The 22,096-nt window shown below is 31.5% G+C and overlaps 1 protein-coding gene across 1 annotated transcript in view; it reads right to left on the bottom strand.

Annotated features, from left to right (window-relative positions):
* Positions 1-19,939, bottom strand: part of LOC143072889 (von Willebrand factor D and EGF domain-containing protein-like) — a 46,594-nt gene extending 26,655 nt beyond the window's left edge. Inside the window, exons 1-5 of the mRNA XM_076248031.1 lie at positions 19,743-19,939; positions 14,430-14,601; positions 11,456-11,680; positions 5,547-5,665; positions 4,463-4,732 (exon numbers count right to left, since the gene is read on the bottom strand). Of these exons, the coding sequence (XP_076104146.1) occupies positions 4,463-4,732; positions 5,547-5,665; positions 11,456-11,680; positions 14,430-14,601; positions 19,743-19,803 (847 nt within the window). The 5' untranslated portion in view covers positions 19,804-19,939. The remainder of the gene's footprint in view (positions 1-4,462; positions 4,733-5,546; positions 5,666-11,455; positions 11,681-14,429; positions 14,602-19,742) is intronic.
* Between the last annotated feature and the right edge of the window lie 2,157 nt (positions 19,940-22,096).

Genomic DNA, 22,096 nt, shown 5'->3' with positions numbered 1-22,096 from the left:
TGTTTTCGGTTTGTCGTTAAAAAAATCGATTGTTCTTCGCCGGTGTCGAAAAAAAAAGTTTGTACAGAAAAAAAAACCATCAGTGATTTTCTTTTGTTGATGTGTTACATAAATTTTTGTTTTTCTCTCAATTTTGTACATAAATTAGGCCGTTAGTATTAGGGGGGGGGATTATTATTTGAATTGTTTTACATTTGTTATTCCGGGAGTCAGGATGGCTCATTATCACATAACAAAATTATCGGACCTCAATAACCAATATAATATCTGTTTACGAGTAGTTTTCATACCTCGGACGACCTGTTTAACAAAAATCTTTTGACCGCATCAATCTAAACTGCCTTTATTTGCTTTTTCTTTCTGCAAATCTATATAGGTGCACAGTACTTCAGTTTTAATTTTAGGTCTAGAGGGACTGTAATATAAGTAACAGCAATTTTGGAAAAAAAATGTAATTGTTCACATCAATTTATAGTGCCAGCATGCAGGGGCAGCTAGATCCTATATGCTCCCATTCATATGCATTGATGTTAAAAAAAAAAGTGGGGTTCCAACCCCTGGACCCCCTCCCCTTGATCCTCCAATGAGCATGTCCTTGTTTTATTCAAAATATTGAATCATCAACAAATATCAGTAGTTTTTATACTTCAGACTGAGTCGTGTAATAAAATCTTTTGACTGCATCAACCAAAACTTACCATATTTGCTTTTTATTATGTAAATCTATATAGCTGCACAGCAATTCAGTTATAATTTTAGTTCGAGAAGTGCCAGCATGTCCTCTTTTTAATCAAAATTTTGAATCGTAAACTAATTTCAGTAGTTTTGATATCTTAGACTGACTCATGGATATAACAAAATTATTTGTCCGCATCAACCAAAACCATGAAAACTGACCATATTTGACCGCATCAACCAAAACTGACCATATGTGACCGCATCAACCAAAACTGACCATATTTACACTTTATAAAGTAAATCTTAATATATATATATATATATAGTCGCATAGTAAATCACTTATACATGTAGTTACATATCACGATGGATTGTATAATTCAAATGACAGCAATATTGTAACACATTGGCTTAAAAATAGAATTTCACATCAATTTAGAGTACCAGCAATTTTCTGCAAGTCCTCTTTTTATTCAAAATATTGAATTGTAAACAAATTTCAGTAGTTTCGATATACATGTATCAGACTGAGTTGTTTTAACAAAATTATTTGACCATATCAACCAAAACTGAACTTATTTACACTTATCATGTAAATATATAATATGGCCTAATTGTAAACCAATAATATTTCTATGTCAGGACGGATCGTATGATAAAAATGACACCAACTTTGGAACACAATACACCTATATTGCTAATCCTGGCTGACCCAGCCTCTTGAACTTTTGAAGCATACAACAATCACTTTTCCATTGTGGCGTCAGATATTTTGTTTTATGATGTCAAATTTTTACGGGAACCTGTGCGATATCCAGTAATGGCAGACAAATAGCGGTAAGGTGTATTTATACCATATCTAAAAATTTAGCGCACCCTTATTTTCTATCTGTATCCATAATAATGAACCGTCACTAAAGTGACTTTTTAAGTCAGTTAGGCAGCAACCATTTTATTTTCGGGGGGGGGGGGCTATGTTTTTTTTTGGAAAAAAAGTTTGTTTCCAGTTTTTGGAGAAAATAATAATTGACGAGATGGTGCAAATGTATATAGTTTATTAACGTTATAATACGTTATAATACAACACTTTTATCATTAATATCCCATAATTCATCCACTGTACAATTTTCGTATGAACATATGTCAAAACAGAATCTTAAATGAATGTAAATCCAAGGCAAACAAGGTAAATAACGATTAAAAAATTCCATGAATTAAATGCAGAGATATATTTATGACATGTATGAAGAGACTGTTAAAAACGGGAAACGAAGAAACGTAAACAATGATGTTTCCTATGCAATCTTATAAAAATATTTCTCCGATGAGTTGGATAACCTCCTATTCACTTCGATATTTGTACATGTAACGTATGATCAGAAAGAAATATAGAAAATCTGCTATAATATAGCAAAGTAATTGGAAGTGATTTATTTCTTCTAAATTCTAAAGTGCCCTTACTGCAGTGACGTCAGTTTAGAACTGTTCTACAGTCCTGACTGATTTAGTCAGTTCTGCTGACAGTTCTACGGTTAGAACTGATTTGGACAGTTCTACCTAGAACTGATTTAGACAGTTCTACCCTAGAACTGATCCTGACAGTTCTACCTAGAACTGATTTAGTCAGTTCTACCTTGAACTGATTTAGTCAGTTCTACCTTGAACTGATTTAGTCAGTTCTACCTTGAACTGATTTAGTCAGTTCTACCTTGAACTGATTCTGACAGTTCTACTTAGAACAGTTCTAGGGTAGAACTGTTCTAGGTAGAACTGTTCTAGGACAGGTTAGAACAGTTCTATGACAGTTCTAATGAGAGGTTAGAAGAGATCTCCACTGTAAATAGGAGAACGTATTAGACAAAGAAACACATGATTAATGAATAACAAAAAGCATCAGGTTTAAAATTTAATACGTCAAAAACGCGACTCGTCCACACAAGACTCACCAGTGACGCCCAGATATAAAAGATCGAAAGCGAAAAAAAGTACAAAGTTGTACAGCACTGAAGATCAAAAGTTGAAAAAGGCTGTGTCAAATACGGCTATGTTTTTATGCTTGGGATAAGAACATCCTTATTATTTAGAACAATTAATGCTATTGCAAATAGTAAATTTTATCAAATGAATATAACAGATATACATAACGAAACTGAAGTAATAACTCATTATAGAAAACAAACACGAATACATGCAAAGACCAACACAGAATAGACACACCTGACTCAGTCCAGGCCTCAACGCAGTAAATTGTGAAAATGACGTGACATACGATGGTGAAAAGGCATTAAAAATTACGTCACATTTGAATTTATGAAATTTCTGAAACAGCAGAAGAATGACGTCACATATGAAAAACTATATCTCAAAAGTAAGATCGAATTAGGATTGATTAAAGATTATAATAGAACTAAATACTGATATTGCATTTAAACACAATGCATATTGCAATACTTATTAATAGCAATTAACTATAATATATATATATGTCCAGTTTGTTATGAATCCAACTTCAAACGTAAATTATCGTACAGATTACATTGACCAAAATTAAATCTAATAAATGACGGCAGAGATTAATTTTTCTTTCCATAACACATAAATATAATAGAAAAGACGTCAACACATTTGACAAAATCCGATGAGAATTACAAATATAACATTAAACATTTAAACTAAATATATGAATTTGGGATCGACAAGTACCGTAACACGTCTTATAGTAATGCGAATTCACACTCAGCAAAACAGTCACAATCGGGAATAAGTCACGTTTGGTAATTAAAATATTAGACGACATAATGACAAACCACAATCTACCATGTGGTAAAAATGTCCTAAGCTAGTTTGCTTAAAGACACATCGTATGGATCCACCAATTCGTGATGGTGTCCATAAAATTTACGGAGTGTCAGTTTTAATCTGTCCCCCTCATAACTTTGTTGGAGTAGTTTCTGCGTAAGGATCACACTCCTGTATATGAAGTCCGTATAGTGTGAACAAGCACGTGAATAACGTATCAATTGTGATATGTAAACACCATACGAAGGGGCAGATGGTATGTTACTGCTGAGAAATGGGAAATTGATAATTGGGAAGTTGAAATCGTCCCGTTTGTCATAGATTATAAAACAGTCATTATCAAATAAACAACTGTAATTGTAAATATGTGTATAATACTTTTTATATAAGAAAACAAGGTCTTTCGATACTGTAATAGTTTATTTTAAAAGCAGTTAGTGAATCAATAAGGCATAAATTAATACTACATGTAGCATTAGTTATTTACAATTAAAAACAAACTATGTTCAATAAGTTTTATGCGTTTAGTTGGTGTTCTTTTTGTTAACACTTATTTTCACAAGGTGCCAGTTGCTAAGGCGAAACATAAACCCCAATTGCTAAAAACATTAGCTTCAGACAAATTGATCACACTAGTTATACCAACTACCTGTTCCACTTTCATCAATCAAAGTAATGTTGTTCATTCAGATAAATTTTAAATTCAAGTATTCAAAGTAAAAGAGTAAATGTATTTATCTTTTCGTCTCTAGAATGCAGTGAAATATAATTCATATCAGCCAAAATGAAAATATCTTAGAAATCAGTTTAGAATGAACGTTTATATATAAATACATGTATGCATAAAATGTTTAACAGGAGCTAATGAAATTGTCTGATTTCAAGATCATTTATTTTTTTTAAATTAAAAAATAACTGGTCAAACATCCAAACTAGATAAGACTAATGACGTGTAAAACAATATTTCAATCGCGACATGACTTACCATTACTACTGTAAATTTTCATTCCCATTGGCGACAGCACTTCATTAGTTATGGCAACTGGTGTAGAGTTTGCTAGTTTTGAAACCTTAAAAATACCATAAAGAGACCAATCGGAGTAGTATATATAGCTCCCATATACATCCATATCAAAAGGATGTGGTAACCATTCCGAACTTTTCAGAATTAACTGTTTGTTAGATCCATCCAGGTTTGATGATTTAATTTGTTTTAATCCACCATCAACCCAGTAGATTCTTTGGTCATTAAAATCTATAATATATGATTTATCAAACATAATTTTTAGTTTAGTTTAAACATAATTTATTTGCAAACAGAAACAACAACACAAAAAGATACTAATAAGTCAAAGATAAAACGTCTTCTCAATAACTAATAATATAGTATCAAATAGTTTATGTTATATTTTGATTTAATTAAAACGCAATACATAGACAGTATTAGATTTGCCGATATTTTCATTTGCTTTTCTTTACCTAGCAAATAGTGAATGTATGATGAGTTGAAAAAATTTAATCTTTACCGATATTTTCATACTTTTGCCAAATAAATTTGGGTTCGCAGTCAGGAAGTCAATAAATAAATGACATAGAGATAAATATAAAAAATACACATATTTACGCTTAGGCAAACGAGAGATTTACAAGATGGAGAAAATTGATATTACGTCTCTACTGCAGGCATCAGCGATGCAGATATGGGAAACAGTACCATCAATGTTGCCTACATATTTAATAGTATATTATCAAAGAGTTATTGTAGTCATATTCAGGATTATTTTTCCTCGTAGTAAATTATATTAACCACGCAAACTAGTACAATATGACAGATATATACACTTTGGAAAATATTACTTTACATTTGTGCGAATACTTTAAACAAATGCACAATTACATAATAGATCATAAAATGCAAATATGTCCTTTCAGTTTAAACCATTATATCATTAAAACATCTATATTTTAGACGTATATTTAAAAGCTTCACAGTTCATTTAATTGCATGTTTTTTTTTCTATTATTATTATGGAAAATTGTACATAATGATCAGTTATATATAAATATACCTATTGCTAATGCATTTGGCCACATTAAGTCATCACTGACAATTGTTTGTCTACTTGTCCCGTCGAACTTGCACTTTTCAATTTTTGGCGTAGTACCCCAGTCACTTAAGTACATCAGGCTACCAAATAAACAATGCATACCTTATTATCAAATAAGGTATTTTCCCTTACCATTATGCATATCATAACATATTTAGGTACTTTTATCATATTTCCAATTGATAGTGACGACTACTTTGCATTACCTAAATATGCTTATGTTGTCAAACAAAGTATAAAAAAGGAAGATGTAGTCTGATACACAAGAAACCAAATGACACAGATATTAACAACAATCACCGTACGGCCATCAAAAATTAGCGAAGCCAATACCGCAGCTATAAAAGGCCCCGAAATGAAAAAAAGTGTCTGTTCAGAAGCGCCAGGGCATATATCTATTTTGTCTATTGCAATATATTAATGGCGTCATAACTACAATAGAAATCATCATATCATGTATCCTATCTGTATCCCAGTATCCAGTACTTCGGAAATGGCATACAAATATAGATTTTGTGTTATCAAAATTTGCCGTTACAAAATTATTGAAATTATCTAAATTTAAGGAATGTATCTCCCTTACGCAAAGCTCTGATTCCTTGCCTAGCTTTGGTATACTTTTTTGTCCTTTTGGTTTATAGCTCTTCATCCTGTAAATAAGCGTTTGATTTTTAGAGAATTTGGCACCCAAGGATCACTTAAGAGACATTGGTTGTCGAAATGCGCATCTGGTGCAGAAAAATTGGCCCCGTTTAGGTAATTACTACCACTGGGTCGATGCCTCTGCTGATGGACTGATATTTACCGAGGGTATCATCATCTAGTAGCCCGTACTACTGTATTTGCATGAAAAAACGGATTCTGTTTTATTAAAATTTGCCGTTACAAAATTTTTGAAATTATTTAAAATTGAGGAATGTATTTCTCTCTTGCAAAGCTCTGATTCCTTGCCCGGCTTTTGTATACTCTTCTGTTCTTTTTCGTTTATAGCGCTTCATATCTTAAAAAGCTTTGGATTTTCAAATATGTTTGCCTCGAGCATCGATAACGAAACATTGATTGTCGAAATACGCATCTTTTGCAGAAATATTGGTACTATTTATGCTATTTTATCTTCCTTACTTAAAAAATCACTAATTGAGAGAGTTTCAACAATTTTAGGGGTCATTAGCTACGAGATATAAACAACTTTTTTTTCAATCATTAAGGAAAGTTAAACAGTGAAATAATAATCTTTAAGCTGCCAATTTGGTTTTTCATTTGCCAAAATAAACTACGAAACAACGCTAAGAATTATTTACTGGCAGATTAATCATTCGAACTCTATGAATCCGTATTCGTGTGACCTTCATTCAAACTTTTTAGCGGTGGGTTATGCATGAGTTAAGCGTTTTCACTTATTAAAAGGAAAATCAATGTCAACATTGAACTTTAAACAAAGGCAAACCATTCAAATGACTGAATCGATGCACAAAACTTATTCTCATACAGGTAAAAACGATGGTTAACAAATAATTTAAACCTTCAATTTGAAACCAAACAGACCTTGAAAAATCCTTTTGAACGAGTGTATTTTCTATTTATATTTATGTTGATATCTGGTTAAATGAACGTCGTCGACAGGCACCTCGATTGTTTATTATATGGCGTCTAAGACTAAAATATACACAACATATTGATACATATAATCTCGTCCATGCATTATGAATTGTTTATTTTAGACTTTTTATTATTTAGATGTACTTTTTATAAGGTTATAAAGCAAATATTTTAGTCAATTCGATGAACTTAAATTTGACAGCTAATGCCATCTCAGAATATATTGTTAATTATATCGAAAACTTTTGGTGTTAGACCTTTAACTTTCTAACTACAAGATATTTGTATTACAAAATTCCAGGTAGCATTTATTTCAATGCAGAAGAAAAAACCGTTCAAACGCTTTCTTGGTCATAAGTTGGAACATATTTGTATCATAAATGGAAATCTGAGACCTTGATAGATTCCGATTATCATTCAATCATGCATCAGATTAGTAAATACGGCTTGAAATAAACTCAAACTTAAATTTAACTTTTTTTCATACTTGGATTATATATTTGACATTGTGACTAAACGGCTACACTTCTTGAAATGATCTAAGAACTCCGATCTTTTGCACACAAAATGTAACGTTTTTGCGTAAAATGGATGATTAAGTGTAATATTTTTTTTGTATTTTGAATTTCGGTTCCTATTTTTCTTTATTTTCAAGTCTATTGTAATTACTACATTACTTTTTAGCTCACCTGGCCGAAAGGCCAAGTGAGCTTTTCTCATCACTTGGCGTCCGTCGTCCGTCGTCCGTCGTCGTCGTCGTCGTCCGTCGTCGTCCTGCGTTAACTTTTACAAAAATCTTCTCCTCTGAAACTACTGGGCCAAATTTAACCAAACTTGGCCACAATCATCATTGGGGTATCTAGTTTTAAAAATGTGTCCGGTGACCCGGCCAACCAACCAAGATGGCCGCCATGCCTAAAAATAGAACATAGGGGTAAAATGCAGTTTTTGACTTATAACTCAAAAACCAAAGCATTTAGAGCAAATCTGACAGGGGTAATATTGTTCATCAGGTCACGATCTATCTGCCCTGAAATTTTCAGATGAATTGGACATTTCGTTGTTGGGTTGCTGCCCCTGAAATGGTAATTTTAAGGAAATTTTGCAGTTTTTGGTTATAATCTTGAATATTATTATAGATAGAGATAAACTGTAAACAGCAATAATGTTCAGCAAAGTAAGATCTACAAATAAGTCAACATGACCAAAATAGTCAGTTGACCACTTTAGGAGTTATTGCCCTTTATAGTCAATTTTTAACTATTTTTCGTAAATCTTAGTAATCTTTTAGAAAAATCTTCTCCTCTGAAACTACTAGGCCAAATTTAACCAAACTTGGCAACAATCATCATTGGGGTATCTAGTTTAAAAAATGTGTCCGGTGACCCGGCCAACCAACCAAGATGGCCGCCATGCCTAAAAATAGAACATAGGGGTAAAATGCAGTTTTTGACTTATAACTCAAAAACCAAAGCATTTAGAGCAAATCTGACAGGGGTAATATTGTTCATCAGGTCACGATCTATCTGCCCTGAAATTTTCAGATGAATTGGACATTTCGTTGTTGGGTTGCTGCCCCTGAAATGGTAATTTTAAGGAAATTTTGCAGTTTTTGGTTATTATCTTGAATATTATTATAGATAGAGATAAACTGTAAACAGCAATAATGTTCAGCAAATTAAGATCTACAAATAAGTCAACATGACCAAAATAGTCAGTTGACCACTTTAGGAGTTATTGCCCTTTATAGTCAATTTTTAATCATTTTTCGTAAATCTTAGTAATCTTTTAGAAAAATCTTCTCCTCTGAAACTACTGGGCCAAATTTTACCAAACTTGGCCATAATCATCATTGGGGTATCTAGTTTAAAAAATGTGTCTGGTGCCCCGCCCAACCAACCAAGATGGCCGCCATGCCTAAAAATAGAACATAGGGGTAAAATGCAGTTTTTGGCTTATAACTCAAAAACCAAAGCATTTAGAGCAAATCTGACATCGAGTAAAATTGTTCATCAGGTCAAGATCAAGCTGCCCTGAAATTTTCAGATGAATCGGACATTCTGTTGTTGGGTTGCTGCCCCTGAAATGGTAATTTTAAGGAAATTTTGCTGTTTTTGGTTATTATCTTGAATATTATTATAGATAGAGATAAACTGTAAACAGCAATAATGTTCAGCAAAGTAAGATCTACACATAAGTTATCATGACCAAACTGGTCAGTTGACCACTTTAGGAGTTATTGCCCTTTATAGTCTATTTTTAACCATTTTTCGTAAATCTTAGTAATCTTTTAGAAAAATCTTCTCCTCTGAAACTATTGGGCCAAATTTAACCAAACTTGGCCATAATCATCATTGGGGTATCTAGTTTAAAAATTTGTCCGGTGACCCGGCCAACCAACCAAGATGGCCGCCATGGCTAAAAATAGAACATAGGGGTAAAATGCAGTTTTTGGCTTATAACTCAAAAACCAAAGCATTTAGAGCAAATGGGGTAAAATTGTTCATCAGGTCAAGATCTATCTGCCCTGAAATTTTCAGATGAGTCAGACATTTCTTTGTTGGGTTGCTGCCCCTGAAATGGTAATTTTAAGGAAATTTTGCTGTTTTTGGTTATTATCTTGAATATTATTATAGATAGAGATAAACTGTAAACAGCAATAATGTTCAGCAAAGTAAGATCTACAAATAAGTCATTTGACCAAAATGGTCAGTTGACCACTTTAGGAGTTATTGCCCTTTATAGTCAATTTTTAACCATTTTTCGTAAATCTTAGTAATCTTTTAGAAAAATCTTCTCCTCTGAAACTAATGGGCCAAATTTAACCAAACTTAGCCATAATCATCATTGGGGTATCTAGTTAAAAAAAATGTGTCCGGTAACTCGGCCAACAAACCAAGATGGCCGCCATGGCTAAAAATAGAACATGGGGGTAAAATGCAGTTTTTGGCTTATAACTCAAAAACCAAAGCATTAAGAGCAAATCTGACAGGAAGTAAAATTGTTGATCAGGTCACGATCTATCTGCCATGGAATTTTCAGATGAATCAGATAATCGGTTGTTAGGTTGCTGCCCCTGACTTGGTAATTTTGAGGAAATTTTGCTGTTTTTTTGTTATCTTGAATATTATTATAGATAGAGATAAACTGTAAACAGCAATAATGTACAGCAAAGTAAGAACTAAAAATAAGTCACTATGACCAAAATAGTCAATTGACCCCCTAAGGAGTTATTGCCCTTCATAGTCAATTTTTAACAATTTTCTTAAAATTTGAAGATTTTCAATAACATTTTCCACAGAAAGTACTGTTATAGATAAAGATAATTGTAAGCAGCAAGAATGTTTAGTAAAGTAAGATCTACAAACACATCACCATCACCAAAACACAATTTTGTCATGAATCCATCTGTGTCCATTGTTTAATATTCACATAGACCAAGGTGAGCGACACAGGCTCTTTAGAGCCTCTAGTTTGTATCGAACAGACGTATTTATTTTTATGATTGTCAAAAGCAAAATGAAATACAATCAACTGCTTGCGCAACGTATATACACTTAAAAATGAAAACTTATACAGACATGTCCATTAGTATCAAATCAGGCTTGGACAGTTAATAAATTTGTATGAAAATGAGTATTTTATGTCTTTTTACAGTAACTTACACAAATATAAATAAAGACTTCAAGCCAGTTAATGTTCTGAACCCTCTCACAAAAATACCGAATTCCGAGATAAATTAAAAACGGAAAGTCTCTAATCAAATGATAAAACATATCAAACGAATGGACAACAACTTTAATATTCCTGACTTGGTGCAGGCAATTTCAAATGTAGAAAATGGTTTATTGAACCTGTATTTTTAGCGCTAAACCTCTCACTTTGTATGGGACGGGTGTCACATGAAGAGCAGGATCTGCTTACCCTTCCGGAGCACCTGAGATCTCCCCTAGTTTTTTGGTGGGGTTCGTGTTGTTTATTCTTTAGTTTTCTATGTTGTGTCATGTGTGCTGTTGTTTGTTTGTCTTTTTCATTTTTAGCCATGGCGTTGTCAGTTTGTTTTAGATCTATGAGTTTGACTGTCCCTTTGGTATCTTTCGTCCCTCTTGTACGACAGTCGCATCAAATTCAATTATATTTAAAAATGATGTGTACACATTTAAGGGATCAGTATAAGATAATGAATGAAATGAAGGACACATAAAAAACTATAAATAAAATAACGCTTTGAAAATTAAAACCAGTATATCTAAATAGATGGTAATATGTACCTATTCGATGTATCCAACACAATGGCTCTGGGCTCTTGTAAATCTGTATCCAGAATGACAGTTCTTACAGATCCGTCTAGATTGGATCGCATTACTTTATCTATTCCTGTGTCTGTCCAGTATAGATGGTCATTGACAGAATCTATCGCAATTCCATCCGGGGTCATTATATCTTCTGTAATAATAACTTCGACTGTCCCATTGTTTGATGATTGGTACTTAATTCTGAATTAAACAAGTGCAAAAAGTCAAATGTTTGTTTTCGTAAAGTATGTAATTATATATATGTATATGACGGGAAAACAATATTATTCAGCTTTTACTTCTAATTCATTTCTTAAATTTTGAATACACGTTTTTGCAAGAAATACGTTTTAAAACTGTCTTGATTCACATTAATTCATAAATAAATTTGTAATCAAAATCAAGATTGGTAATATTGACAGTCTATACATGTCATTATTTGTCATTGTTATGGTAAACGTTGTAAATTATGGATAATATTCAGATTGTTAATTATTAAATGGAAACTTAAGTACAGTATACCGAAATGGCATAAGATTTCGTTTTCAAATATCAAATATCATTTGATAATTTAAATTCATTACCTTTATGCTTGTAATTCTTTTTGTGTCTTGTGATAATTGTGTTGTCATTTGAACTCACAAACAATTAAAGGGGCATTAGATACAATATATGACAACAAATCAAATATCATGTTTTGTTTGTTCAAGCAGTAATGAAAGTGAAATCGTGAAATAATGATTCGCTTTTAGCAGCAAATTTCCAATATGTCACAATAAACTAAGTCATAGATGAATTGACCTGCAAGCAAATAATTCGACCTCAATGAAACTGTATTCATGTGACTTTTAATTGTACTATTTAGCGACAGATGTGTTACGCATAGAACAATCCATGTTCAGCTATTAAAAGAAAAAGAGTGTCAACATTGAGTGAAAGAAGAGTATATTTTTGGTTCCATGGATGACTGATTCCTTCCACAAAAACTCATTCTTATACAGGTTAAATTTATATTTTTTTAACCTATAATTTGGAATCAAAGAGACCTGAAAAAATCAATTAGACGAGCTTGCTATCTACTAGTATTTATGTTTACATTTAAGTCTACAATAGGTCATATGACAAACGACAGTTTTCGGAGATCACATCAACTGTTAATTATATGGCGTCTAAAATACACACGAAATGCTGATACACTTTTATCGAATTTATGCATCGTAAGTTATCTATTTTAGACTTTATATTTTTTAGATGTACGCTTCAGTATGTTATTAGTCTAATACGAGAATTCGAGTCAAATCGGAGAACAAGAATTTGACAGCTAGTGTTCCTTTACGGAAAGAAGTTTTATTGTGAAAAGACGTCTCAACAATAATTTGAATAAACGACACAATGGATAAAGTAAGCGTTGGATTGTTAAACCTTCATCTTCGTAGTATCTTTTTAACAAACAAACGCCTATCGATTTTCATATGTTTAAATAATGGAAATTGCTTTTTAAATGTGATTAAACATAATTCCGAGAAAAAAAATCAGAATTATACATTATCCCTAATTATGAAAAAAAATGATGCTACATATTTTGTCGGTCACAGTGACTAGGTTCCACAATATCTCATATCAGTGATTGCATCTTACAAACATTTGTAAACACAAGACTGTGTGCTTGCATCATCCATTTGTGTTAAGCAGTAAATAAAATACTGACAACTTGTACAAAATATCTGTACAAATTATAATTTGTACAACATTATAACTTGTACACAACATATACATCCAGCCCCACTCGGGGAGGAAGTTAAATCAGATCTACTCTAACATTGTTAGGTTGATTTTCTAGTATATATATATATATATATATATATAACGTCTGAATAGTAGTCAACGATTTTCCCCACGAGGGCGCTGGATCGTTACGAGTCACGATACATGTACACAATAAATAAATTATATAAACGCCTAAAAAAGTGTACACAACAACTCCAAATACAAAAAAAGGTAACTATAAATGTAATTATTTAGAAATATTTCGGATAACAGATATCCTTCGTCAGTCAGATTCTGATGTTAAATGAATCATCTTTAAGTCTTCTTAAATTAAACTTTCACTAAATCTTGAAATTTATACAATAAAAAAAGTCAAACCGAACATCAGTTAAGACGCTTGCATCATTCTAAAAAATTGTTAAACATGACATAGGTTATATGGCTTATTACAACAGAGACCTCACATATATGCTTTAAATACAAATAATAATGTGCGATTTGAACCAGCACAATTCTACAACTTTATCGGGAACGACAATTATAATGGTATAACATGTATAAGCATGATAACGTCTGTAAAATTACCAAATAGACAGCACTGAAGGATCTAAATTTTAAAATATTTGAAATTGACAGAGTAAAGTAGCTACAACAGAGTCTGAATATTTAAACATCGCGAACAAACGGCCGTTAAAATGTAATAATAGTTTTTGACTAAGTATAACTAGTGTAGCTACTTTACTCTGTCAATTTCAAATATTTTAAAATTAAGATCCTTCAGTGCTGTCTATTTGGTAATTCTACAGACGTTATCATGCTTATACATGTTATACCATCATAATTGTCGTTCCCGATAAAGTTTTAGAATTGTGCTGGTTCAAATCGCACATTATTATTTGTATTTAAAGCATATATGTGTTAAAATGTGATATCTGTTATCCGAAATATTTCTAAATAATTACATTTATAGTTACCTTTTTTGTATTTGGAGTTGTTGTGTACACTTTTTTAGGCGTTTATATAGATATAGATATATATATATATATATATATATATATATATATATATATATATATCAGTAAGTATAATTGATATTTCGAATAAAATCATTACACATGTTACTTGTACCTAAATGTGATACTCCAAGAGAGAATATAGAGACAGTTTGTAGATAAAATATTACCTGGATATTGTTCGGTCTGTAACATCTGACCAGTATATATAGCCTTTAGTAACATGAAAGTCAACTGAGATAGCCCTGTTTATGTTACTAGCAATCGTTGTTTTTACACCGGTGTCAGTGTCAATAATCTCTATTTCGTTGATATTTGAATACAATAACTGAGGATTGGAATCTGTCAAATGAATTCAAAAATAGTTTTCGTCAGACAGTATTCATTTAATATCATTAAATGATAACATGTTAGTAAGCAATAATATTTCAGTAATGTTTGATTTCACTATGTATAGTTTTCTAGAAAATAAGCAATAGTGATATAAGAAATTATTCGTTCTAAAAATAGACCTCAGGTCAGGAATCAAAGGTGAAATCTAGTCACTTTCAGAAAGATTGTTGTGCATACTTACACGCGTTAAGAGTGAAATACATTACTTTGGGCCATTTTTACTACTAAAAGTCTATGGTTATACATTAAGAACTGATTTGATTATTCGATTGCTAAATATGATCCGAGTTTGACATATATACATACAAAGATCATCCAGCTGTTAAATAAGATTGACACTGACTCATTCAATTTTCTAAGAAGAACGTCTGACAAGGCAACTTTAATGTCATCTTGAATTCCAAAATATAAAAGTATTTTAGATCTACCAAATAAAACCAGTAAAACCAGTATACCCGACCACGTCCACTTGTTTTTTTTTTGTCCATCTGATGAGTTAGGCCCTTTTCAACTGATTTTTATAGTTCTTATGTTGTACTGTCATACCACTGTCCCAGGTTAGGGGGAGGGTTGGGATCCCGCTAACATGTTTAACCCCGCCACATTTTTTATGTGTGTGTCTGTCCCAAGTCAGGAGCCTGTAATTCAGTGGTTGTCGTTTGTTTATGTGTTACATATTTGTTTTTCGTTCATTTTTTAAAATAAATAAAGCCGTTAGTTTTTTCTCGTTTGAATTGTTTACACTGTCTTATGGGGGCCTTTTTTTAGGTGACTATGCAGTATGGGCTTTGCTCATTGTTGAAGGCCGCACTGTGACCTATTGTTAATGTCTGTGTCATTTTGGTCTTTTGTGGATAGTTGTCTCATTGGCAATCATACCTCATCTTCTTTTTTATATATATATATATTTAAATTTGTCTTATGATATTAGAGCTTTGATGTTTTTATAATAAGATCAAACCAATAAACTGGCAACATATCCTCAATTTGATATCATGTCATTATATTTTAGAAATGAGAAACAGCTAAATCCAAAAAGAGGTTTTTTGCTACAACAGAGATATTGTACAAAGATGGTAATGTGTGTGAAACACCATTTATTTGAGACATTCTTCCTTTTATAAGAAAAACAAAATTTAAATTGCTGGATACTCAACCTGTATTGTCTTTCACCTTGAATTCTATATTTATTTCATGACAAATATCGTTCAGTAATAATTTTGCGAGTTCTGTTTTGAAACACGGCAACTTTTGTTCGTTTTTTTTCTGTATTCATGTGGGTATGAATTGTTAAAAATTAATAAATAGACAAATATGCGGAGGTAGCTTTCGATACGCAGGAATAGAAAAGTCCTCATTAACATTTTTAAAGGGAAACTTCGCAAAAAAATCAAAAATTGATATTATGTTCATTCTGTATAAAAATGTTCAAATTCATAGATATTAAAGTTTTATTCCGCTAGATAAGCGATCACCATCGATTTTAAATTTAGAGTATCAATTCTCCGAGATCCGCCATCTTGTCTTCTTTCCCGATGAATAAAAACGATATGTCTATAAACCACAAAGAAACAAAACTACAGTAACCGATGTAGTCGTAATTGCGTGTCGATATCTTGTCAATCGTACGGTTGTTTAATACGACTAACTAACTTGATACGGAAAATATTCTTACTTTTTTTAAATTACCATGGTCTGTTGTTTTTAAACTGTTTATATTGGAATTAGGTGAAAAGTCAAAGTTGAAATCATAAATAAGTGTTCCGTGAAAATTGTTTTCGAAAATCTAATTTGTTCATAATTCTTTAAAGTAATAAACTTTTTTCAAATATATTTTGATCTTCCCTTATCTGATCACCAGCATGGCTAAAGGTATTACTTCCAAAGGTATTGTGAGGGGTGTGAGGTGACACGTCCAGGTATTCAAGCGATTTCCTGTCGGGCTTGCAAGTTCATGCATCGTTTCACTTCTGCAGGTATTGATCAGTGTACACGGCTGATAACTTATAACTTATAACTTTCCATTTTGAACTATCAGATGTATAATATACAACTCTGTCTTACTTGTCATTACTAAACTCATACGCTTGTTTATAAATAACATTTCTGGTGTAAAGAATATAATTCATAATATATAAATAATACCCAAAAAATAAGATTTGATGAAATTAAAATCTATTTAAATATTTTTTCCAAGGGTGAATTTGGGAAAATGTAATATATAGTCATTGTCAATAGTGAAGGACAGATTGGAACAGATCAGAAATATTGATTTAAAAAAATGTACGCACTTGCCGACGATTCGTTTATACGACTGGATATAAAGTTACGGAACTATAGCGCAATTTAAAATATATACGTGTATACATTGAACATAAGAAAAAAACATATATTTTGAATAAATAGGGGTAAAAGTGTTGTAAATAGACTAGCCAACGTATGCCAACAGTATGTAATCATCGAATGTCGATAGACTACAGTTGTATACCAAAAGAAGAAGAGAACCAATTTGATTTAAATACAGGTCGATGTATAACTTTTGCTTTGGTTCATTGAAGCTGTGGACCTAGGAAAATCACAGATTTATATTTCAATAAGATTGTTCTCAAACAAAGGAAGGAATTCGTCATCACAATTGTTATATATGCCACTGGACGAACACTAATTATCCCCAGGGGATGTGAATATTTTGCTGGGAAACTTTTGAGTATCAAAGTTTCAAATTAATTTCGGGATTTATTTTCTTTCTTGGTATTCAATAACCGAAAAAAGAATAAATTACTTGTTCGCTAAATAGGGATATTCTTGTCAGATAAAAGAATTTTAGTTATATTTAAAAAATAGGGAAATATGACATTAAATTGGTTCTGTCTTTTTTTAAACATCGTTAAAACGATGTGTGTCTAAGGTGAACGCCACAAGAACCCTGTAATACTAGTACGAGAGTATAGCATGTAAACATTCCTTCTCAATAATATGGTTGTATTGGAAAACTTTTCATACAGATTGACAACTCATTGTCCGATATGCATGTAATATTTGCCACATGACGCCCATAGTTCTTTCTACCATCATCACCTTATTCCTTGATATTGCTGTAAACATCGATGGTTCACACCCAAACAAAATTGGAGTAAAGAACCTTCAGAGCTTCTCCGTGTTATACACTTGTGAAATATATAGACGAAATTTCTGTATTGAAATGAATCTACATCTCACAAACAGGATTTTCAAATAACGATTTTGAGTAATCACCTTACAAACCAATATAAACGTATGGCAAGATATAACCATGAAGGAATTTAGTTTTTGTCAGAACTCATCACTATATCATAAACGTATACGTATATATATGCATACAGTTTCAAATATCAAGAACAAGCGTTCGATGTCGATAGTCTGTTCTCTAACTGTTCAGAGTTAGACATGTCACTTGTTCATTCTTGGAAGCCTTCATATTCCCCGTCTAACGATGGGAACTCTTTCTGATTGTGTTGACTATAAATGCTTGTATGGTAATTCTGTCGTTTATCTGTACAAGCGGTTGCATTTCCTCTCCTTTCCCAACAAACAAACGAACGAAACGCAACTAGTCTGATTTCTCTGGAGCTCAGCCTCAATGGCTCTTATACGTCAGGAAACTTACATGTATACTAATAATGATTGTTTCATGAACAACGATGTATGAACGAACTATTATAAATTCGTCAATATCTATAATGCATGACTAAAGTATAACTTTTATTACAACTACTGTATTACTTATTTGGGTTAATGACGGCTATCATGTTCAACATTGCACAACTATTATCATAGAATTTTAAAAAAAAATCCTCAAAAATCCTCAAAAGATATAATGCCTTAGCTTAGATAATTAGTATTCTTTTCACAAAAAGTTCGTGTAAATGATTGTCAAATGAATTTAATTATGTAAGAATAAAATGTTAAAAAGAAACTAAAAAAAAATTATGCATGTTGTATGTTGTATTTTTTTGTCAATTAAAAACTTTAAAATTGCAATAGTTTTATTAGCATTTAAACACAGCCAGATTTGAATACAAGTTAAGAAATTCCGGTAAAGTCAATGATATCAAACAGATGTACAATGGTATATCAAATTGGGTAATATTGCATTTAGTTTTTATTAAAGATTAAAACTACTATTTTTTGCTTCATATTTGAATCTTTACGCCAATTGCCGCTAAGAAAGTAATCAAAAATTGTTTCCTTTTATTTTTATACACTTTCGGAATTACGAATCTGAATTTTATTTTCAATTAATTTACACAATTTAATTATTGTATCTTTATTCTCATCGTGTATTTAATCTTAGTGTATTAACATCATGACAGCATATACTCTAATCCTTTCTATTTATCCTTTCCAAATAACAACATTTATACCTGTGTACGCTTGAACTCACACCTGCGGCTAAATAGCTACAAGGTAAACGAATTGACCTCAAGCCGAGAAATATACAGTGACCTTTACAAAATAATATACACACTCTGCTCACACATTAGTTGCATTGAAATGATTATCAAAACAATAACGGTAAATAGAACTGAAATATTTTCAGTTCAATATCAGTAAAAATGTTCAATAAATATTTTATGAAAAAAATCTCAACAATAATTAATTAAATTTATTCAAAAACATTTACTAGAGATAATTTTATAGGAGTTTAATTCAATCAATACAAAACGGTGTATATATGCATATTCACTTTCGTTCATTCTTATATTGTGGTTTATAACTTCGACCATTCGTCAGCTGTGCGCTTTTAATTACGTATATTGTCGATAAGCTATAAGAGTTAAACAGATTTTACTTTTTCCCAGAATTCAATAAATCGGGCTAATACGTCACGACCCACTCGAGAATTCAACCAAAAAAGTTATAAATACTTGATTTTCTCCGTTATTAGAAGGAATATAAATTTAAAACTTTGCAAATGTGTTTTTTATGTTAAGATGAACATAATTAGATGATAAGTAAAAAATCGCGGAATTTCCCTTTAAATTAGTTTGTACAGTAGCACATTTCACAATAATTACAGACAACTGAATTTTACAATACAGTATGCTTACCATTCTGACATGTTGAAATCATCACATGACTCAGAAGAAGTAAATGTTGTAAAAACATCATTATTACACATTACAATTCCGAATAATTCAAGTAGTTCATTTTTATCTTAAACTTTTTACAAATACATGTATACGCATTGAATTATCCAGAATTTATATACATATGATATAGCAATTAAAAACTACCCGGAAGTTTTTAAGTCTGAAAATTTAAATGATATTGTGTTCTGTTAAACATTGCATTGACTGCAAATATAACTGTGTGTAAATATATAACAGAATAAAAGATCTCAGCCAGGTGTGACATTTGACTTACATATTATATACTAGTGTATATAAACAAGAAAATGTTAGCGTGGAATAGGTAAAAAAAGTGTTAAACAAGTCCATTACTTAAAGAAAGGACAGCAATATAGAATGAAATAAACTTTGTAGGTGGATTGACTGAACAGTGTTGGAGAAGGTATTGTGTCCTCAAGTTGAAAATAAAAATAAAAACTTCTATTGAAAAGATACCAACTGTTGAAATGTCCACCTTGTCCGGTTCTACAGTAGCATACATCTACACGCAAATCAGTTTCTAGAAGATTTCTCATTAGCAAACACACATCATTTCCTTCTTTTAAAACCGTGAATGCGAAGTGTTACTACTGTTTTCATTGAATTTACAGTTTTGTTTAGGGAAGAAAGAAATATCGTTGAAGTATACAAGATTAAGTTCAACATGGACTACCACTGTGATAACTGTTTGAAGTGTCGATTTTAGTTATAACTTCAGAGTTCATTTGTTTACGGTAATCCCTTTACAATATCAGCATTCTACCCCCAAAACGCTCCGTATAAGAAGCATTACCATATACATTTGAACTTTGTAGTGAAAACATTGGTGCTAATGTTTTCCTACATATTTGCTTAGTTACATCGATCCATATACAAATTGATTTAATACGAAGCTCGCGGTTTGGAAACTAGTTTTTATATAAAAAAAAAAAAATAACGTGACTGATCTTTACTTTTGTTATAGTGACAATCGAGAAGAATGACAATTTAAAATACTTCAAATGTATATAGTATTTTATAAGGTTTAAAGGTAAATACATTTTCTTTCCCTTTATCACTAAGATGAGAAACCAAATGTCACTGAAAATCATTTCGGAAATGAACGCAGTCTCGCCAAGAATGCTTGCTAATTACTTATATATTGAAGTCTTCTTTAACCAATTGTTTTACAACATTGAAGTACAAATAAACTCACCATAGACACCAGGCTTTGTAAAAACGGCAGATGCGCGTTTTGCTACAAAAAAACTTATTTGTGACGCTAAAAAAAAGACAAAATAAAGTACGACATTGATAAGCATTTAGGACCTTTAGTCAATGTGAGCAATAGGCCAAATACGACGAGGTTATCTATTTCCAAGGTAGAAAATTCTTAGAATTTCGAAAAAAATCAAAGTTTTGTTAGCATTAATTAATAATTCAAACCATATCAATGATGATACATGTCTCATAAGTGATAATTACTGATATGGTGGAAAAAAACCCTTAACGGCAGCGGCATCAACCCAGTGGTTGTAAATTAACTCCTCATTTATATCTGGCCTGATAAATGACACAAAACGCGCCATTCATCAGATGCTTTGTGTCTTATATTAGTAATTTAATATAAAGAAATAACATGCAATCAAATAATTCAATGTTATAGTATTACATATTACATATTTATGTTTTTTTAAGAATCCGAGGTTGCAGGCAACCGTTACGTGAAATTCCCAAAAATGCAGCATTCATAACAGTTAAGTAGAATGAATTCGAAATTAAATTGCTAAAGCTAGATAATAATTGAATGCATTACTTTTTTAAATGTATAGTGGTACATAAGTATTAATCGTGCCCGCATTTTATGAACGAGACATGATACTTTTCATATGACACGTGCTTCGTTTGCAACTACATATAACGAAAGTAGAAGGTGTGCTCCAAAGCATGTTTTTTTCCTTGATTTAATTATTTGTCTTTGTAAATTATTACTTTTACTGTTTAATTCATTTGGGTAATATACTTTGGCTTGGTATTTAAATATCTCGTATTTGCAAACATGAATAAATGAAAACTAACTTAAATAAAATTGCAATTGAATCATGAGGAAAATAGTAAAAATCTCATCAAAAATACTAAGCTTATACATTGGTACTATAGACGCACGAATCTTATACATAATATTTATTAGTGGCTCTTGAATCAAAACATATGTTACGACAATTGAATATTATGAAGCTGAGGGAAAATAATAACTGATCATTCAAAAAAAAAACAGTACAAAGTACGACTAAGACAACATATATCTGAAGCTT

The sequence above is a fragment of the Mytilus galloprovincialis genome, chromosome 4 (assembly GCF_965363235.1).
Source record: "Mytilus galloprovincialis chromosome 4, xbMytGall1.hap1.1, whole genome shotgun sequence".
Classification (NCBI taxonomy): domain Eukaryota; kingdom Metazoa; phylum Mollusca; class Bivalvia; order Mytilida; family Mytilidae; genus Mytilus; species Mytilus galloprovincialis.
Note: the sequence above shows the minus strand (reverse complement) of the source record. Positions and strands in the feature narration are given on the sequence as shown.